Source organism: Carlito syrichta, unplaced genomic scaffold (genome assembly GCF_000164805.1).
Source record: "Carlito syrichta isolate Samal-C Ts95f unplaced genomic scaffold, Tarsius_syrichta-2.0.1 Scaffold301838, whole genome shotgun sequence".
Lineage (NCBI taxonomy): Eukaryota > Metazoa > Chordata > Mammalia > Primates > Tarsiidae > Carlito > Carlito syrichta.
The window spans coordinates 108,188-114,187 of NW_007245934.1; the positions used below are offsets into that span (position 1 = coordinate 108,188).

The window sequence follows — 6,000 nt, forward strand, 5'->3', positions numbered from 1 at the left end:
CGTTTTCTGGGAAGATAGGGGGTGAAAAGGGGCAATGAGCCCACTGAAGCAGCCACAAGCCACCAAGGGGCTTGAGAAATGGGAGCAGAAGTAGAACTCTTAGTTCATTCACTTCATAGCCTGATGCTTTAAATCTTTACTGCTTTGGTTATTTGGGTCAAATGAGACGGCCTTATTATTTCAAAGTACTATAGCTTTAAATGTGATCTCATCGTATGGTCTCAGAGAAAAGCAGGAAATTCAGCAAAGTTAATAAATGACAACGGGAAATAGACTCATATGGAAAAACTCTAAAAGGAGCACAATGCTGGTCCTGTGTGGTAAATAAACAAGAAAGCTAAAGAAGGCAAGTATAATAATGATTTCAACTGACATTTGGAATTACCCTCGGTCTTTGCAGTGTAAATGGCAGAGTTCACCACTTCTGAATTTTACTGCAAACCACAGGGAAGGGAGAGAGTGCACAGTTCCTCCAAGCCGGGATTCTTAACCTTTTTTGAGGTAATCATAGATTCTCATTGAGGAATTGAAGAAAGTTGTAAACTTCTTCCTCAGAAAAATGAAGGCAAACATGCATACAGACCACACAAACACCGTTGCATGCCAGTTGTAGGAGTTCTAGAAGGAACCTGTCTTGTTAATCTTTTTACCTCCAATCTAAGACATATCGTGGATACTCAAGAACTTTCTTTTTAAGCAATTGCGCAAATAAATGAGTGAGGCATTATTTGTACAAAATGGCAAAATCTGGGCAAAATGCAAACATCTTCAGTCTGAGTAGATAAGATATTATTAGCACACACTAATATGAATTCATTTATCATAGAGGCTCTCAACTCTAGCTTCACAATATAATCTCTTGGGGGAAAGGAGGAAGTTTTAAATCATCTAGATAGATGGATAGATAGATCAATCAATCAATCGATAGATAGACGGATAGCTGGGAGTACAAGCATGTGCCCCCAAGCCTGGCTCGAACTCTAAAAAATATTCTCTCTACAGACGGGCTTGCTCAGCCTGTAATCCCACACTTTGGGAGGCTGAGGTGCGTGGATTGCCTGAGCCTGCGGGTTTGAGAACCGCCTGGGCTACTTGGCAAGACCTCATCTCTACAATAAATCAAAAAATTAGCCGGGTGTGGTAGCGCGTGCCTGTAGTTCCAGCTACTTGGAAGGCTGAGGTGGAAGGATCACCGGAGGCCAGCAGGTCGAGGCTGTGGTGGCCGCGAGCGCCACTGCACTCCAGTCTGGGTGACAGAGTGAGACTCCAACTTAAAAAAAAAAAAAAATTCTCTCTGGGTGAGAATCTAAGAGTTGGTGCCTGGACATCAGCTTTTATTTAAAAACTCTTCAGATTATTCTATTGTGCAGACAGGATAGAAACCAATGTAGCAGATTAAAAGTTTTATTATTTAGTAGGGAGAAAGAATATAAATAGTCCATGGCAGGGGCATAAAGGCATGGAGGAAATCAGAACATAATAAAAATGATACTCCCTTTCAATTACATAGTACATTGCACATCATCGTCACACGCACGGTCTCATCCATACCCCAAAGATACACTTATCAGTTAAGCCAAGAAGATGTTGGTAATTTGCCTCAGATCAAACCCAGGTCTATGAATACAAACTCAGATCTAATTTGAATACATTATTCTTATGATTTTGCAAACTGCCTCTCAGAGAATAAGAACAAATTTCCCATCCTGTGAGAGCCCAACTCAGAAGGTCTGGAGTGGGGTCTGGGAATTTGTCATCCAAGCACTGCAGTGATTCCATTGCAAAGCCAGGTCTAGGGAAGCAGTTCTAAATCGGGCCTGGGTAGAGGAAGGGGGAACAGAGGAAACATGTCAGTCAGAATTACCTGGGGTGGTTTTTCAAAATGCACGTGCAACCCTGATCTAGAACACAGGGGTGTGGAGAATGAATATGTAGACAATGCTGGATTCTGATGCTACTGTCACCCGAGCCGAGAACAAGCTTTTGGGCCTCCTCTTGGGAACCCAGTCAGATTCCTCCGGGGCTACTAATTCAGGGGTGATCCAGGATCAGCCAGAGGCCAGCCTGGGGGACAGAGCCTTGTAGAGATACTGGCAGTGAAGGAGGTAAAGCAAGAGATTAGATACTGAAAGTAAGTAGGAGGGCACTAAGGGCAGGTGGAGAATGAGTCCACAGTTTTGCCCAGGGCTGGCCTTGGTGCAGTGTCTGCAGTTGAGGTAGGAAAAACAAAACCAGAGCAGTTTCCAGATCACTTCTGTTTTCCCCTTATACCAGGCACATGTGTCACTCCTGAAAGTCCCAGGTGCCCACCTCTGCTGTGCTTGGCACATGAAAATGCTGAGAGAAACCACAGACAGGCAGCAGAAACTACTTGCACAGGGTTCTGGCAGCAACTCAGAAAGGTGCCCTTCCTGGGCAGATGGGAATCCATTGTGGGGCTGTTTATGCTTAGATATCAAAACACGGAGTGGATCAGCAAGTTAATAGAATGGATGCATAGTACTGCTTTGCTTGAAAGAAGGATCAGATAGATTTCAGTTGATCACGCCCCTTGAAAACAGAAAGCACTTCAGTACATGAGCTATTATTAGTCTTTCATCTTATTCTCAGTGTGACACTCTTTGGACAATTGATTTCAGGAGCTTGCTCTGATGTCTTTGGTCATGTGTACTGACAGAGACTCCTTATGTGTCACATAAGGAGTCTCTGTCAGTACACATGACCAAAGTGGATCATGAGCCACTATTCTTACTGTTCGGGGTAGAATTCAGGATCACCAGGAATGCCTCTGCTGGGGAGGATTTGGAAGGAGGAAGAAGAGAGAGGCATGGTTCAAAGACTTTGAAGGAATCTTCCCAGCAATTCTTTGACAGTTTACCTTGGGACACAGTAAACCAATAGCAAGCATTGAGATGAAGAGAATGAGAGAGAGAGAGAGAGAGAGAGAGAGAGAGAGAGATATGTGTGTGTGTGTGTGTGTGTGTGTGTGTGTGTGTGAGACAGCCAAGGCAGGCTCTGCTTGATATACTATAACTACTCCCCCCTCAGCCTCTTGGCAAGGTTTCTTCTCAACAAGTGATGTAGCCAAAACCTCCATCTTTCCTGTCTGACATACAGGAAATTTGTTAATACTTCTTTCTACCATTTAAAATTGAGACTGAACATGGCCAGTTTCTCACCTGGACTGCCCAGTGGAGCGCCGTTTTGAAGTCTTTATCCACGAGGGTGGGATCTGCTCCTTTCCTCAACAGTATTTGTGTATGTTGAGGCTGGTTGTGGAAAGCCGCCCAGTGGAGTGGTGTCATTCCCTATGAAACAACAGAGGGGCCAAAGATGAGTACAGCCTGTCAGGAGGAAAACTGAAGCTCAAACTATCTCCCCGGGCCTGGGGACCAGCACCAGATGCCTTGGTTGCTTGCCTGTTAGTGTCTTCATTGGTTAATCCATTCATTCAACAGATATTTATCAAGCTTCTGCTTTGTGCCAGGCAAATAGGTGTTCAAGATACAAAAGTGAATAAGATAAGCAGGATTCTTACCCACATGGAAATTTCAATGTGGTAAAGGAAGACAGACAATAAATGCACACAAACGAGCCAAATCTTTTTTCAGATTGACAAATGCCATGAAGAAGGCACACAGGATGCTGTGTGAGAGAGTAAAGGTCTTAGGGACTGTTCTAAACAGGTGTCTGGGAGCAGAACTGGGCAGAAGACAGCCAGCACCAAACCATGGAGTCAGGGGGCGTGTTAAGGGAAGTCCCCTGTGGTGGAGTCACACTAGAATGCACTTCTCACCAGAAGGGAAAGGTTTTACTGCTGAATCTCCAGTGCCTAGAACAGAGGCTGGAGAAATAGCTATGAAATGAATGAATGAATGAGATAAGAAACCAAGAGAGTGATGTGAAATGAGGTTGGAGAGAGAGGCACGGGCTGATCCTGAGAGGGTGGGATGGAAAATACTGACCCAGCATAAGACATTTGGATTTTATTCTAAATTCATTGGAAAGACAGTGAAGGATTTGAAGCAGATGTTGGCACGATCGTATTTACACTGTTTAGAAGAAATCACTCTGTGGCAGCTTGGAGAATAGAGCTGGATGAGTCAATGTGGTGAATCTCAGCTTCGTTCAGAGTTTCAGGTCATATGGTTCAAGTATAATTTAGTAGTAAATGAGCTTATGCCGAGAAATGGTAGCCAAAGAGAGCCGGTATTATTTGGAAGCATATATACTATGAAAAGTTTGTCTCTTCTTTTTCACTCACCTCAGTTCCATGAAATATATCTAAAATGAGTTGAGATTAAGATGCCTGGAAAAGAGGGCAAAGGGCACGGCCGGCTTTGAAGGTTGTCTTTCTATAGTCATTGGCTGCAGATAATGTAATGATAGGAGACACCCCCTTGGCCTCCTCTGCTCCATCCAGGATGAGCTGAGTGGAGAAGATGGCCTCAGCCTAGTCAGGAGCACAGCAATAACAGTCCAGAGCTAATATTCATTGATCCACAGACCTCTATGAATTCTTGTATCTGTCGCATCACTTAATCCCCCAAACAACCTTCTGGAGTAAGTATTGTGGTGGAGCCTACCACACGTTCACTAAACTTTGTTTTCTCTTCCTCCAGGGCACACAAGTCAAACTACATTCCCCAGCCTCCCTGCAGATAGGTGCAGCCATGTGACCAAGTCCTGGTCATCGGAACAAGAACAGAAGGGATGGAAACCCCTCCAGGCCTGGCCTAGAAAACAAAGTCCTGTTTCCTCATATGACCACTGAATGCAGAGGTGGACAAGACTCTAGAAGATGCTGGAACCATGTAATTGAAAAACTTGGGTTCCTGATTGGTGACGGAGTTCAGGGCCACTCTGTCAACCAGCACTGGACTGTGATGTGAGCAAGAAACAAGCTGTTATTGTGTCAGGCCACTGAGATTTTGAGTGGTTTACTATAGCAGTTAGCTAGCTCTGACAGGTGCAATTGTCCTTCTCCTTTCATAGAAGAGGAAACTGAACTCAAGAAGAATTCCTGAGTCTGTGAGTGAGCATGGAACTGAATCTAGGGTTTGAGGTTTGTGGGGTTCTGGGATTGGAGTGTTAAATCCCCTCAACCAGTTCCATATTTTAAATCCTTAAATTATGGTCTGCTTTCAAGTTTCAAGTTTCAAGTGTTATATAACAGCGAGCCTCCAGAGATACTCTTGAGGATATTCAAGCAATTGTTTCCATATGAAAAAAAATGTCGGTCTAAAAGCAGTGGAACTTCTTATTCTTGTTCCAATAGCTGGATATTTACTTGGAATTCAGAATGGCTGAGTACATTTTAATGGGTTCTTTTCATTGGGCCCACGGGGATTACAAATCTGAACACCAGGGAATTAGATCTTTTTTATTATGCATGGATGACTTCTTTTCCAGGTCTTTGTCCCATTATTTTTCAGATTCATTAGCTTCACCATGAAGTTTCGATTGCATGGGGTCTGACAATTAAGTTTGTGAACTTGCCACCGTATTCATGTTGGCAGTACTGTACAAACAACTCAGTAAGGTTTCATCACCTTGGCATATCAGTGTCTCATAACTGTGTTCGTGTTGACATGTGGCAGTGTCTTGCTGAGTGACGTTCATTATTGTTGTTGCATGTTTTTGTGTGCCATAGTGAGAATGCCAGAGCTTGAATTAGGGCAATGAACAAACTTAAATTTCTTGTTAAACTTGGCAAGAATGGCCAGGCTCGGTGGCTCAGCCTATAATCCCGCGCCTTTGGGAGGTTGAGGTGAGTGGATTGCCTGAGCCCGCGGGTTCGAGATCCACCTGGGCAGCGAGACCTCATCTCTATAATATATAAAAAAATCAGCCGAGTGTGGTAGCACATGCCTGTAATTCCGGCTACTTGGAAGGCTGAGGCGGAAGGATCGCCGGAGCCCAGCAGGTCGAGGCTGCGGGGGCCGGGAGCGGCCACTGCACTCCAGTCTGGGCGACAGAGTGAGACTCCAACTCAAAAAA

The 6,000-nt window shown here is 44.4% G+C and overlaps 1 protein-coding gene across 1 annotated transcript in view; it reads right to left on the minus strand.

Annotated features, from left to right (window-relative positions):
• The window catches only part of ANKRD55 (ankyrin repeat domain 55), a 126,018-nt gene that overhangs the window by 42,821 nt on the left and 77,197 nt on the right, over positions 1-6,000 (minus strand). Inside the window, exon 7 of the mRNA XM_008055387.2 lies at positions 3,180-3,308. Coding sequence (XP_008053578.1) covers positions 3,180-3,308 — 129 coding nt within the window. The remainder of the gene's footprint in view (positions 1-3,179; positions 3,309-6,000) is intronic.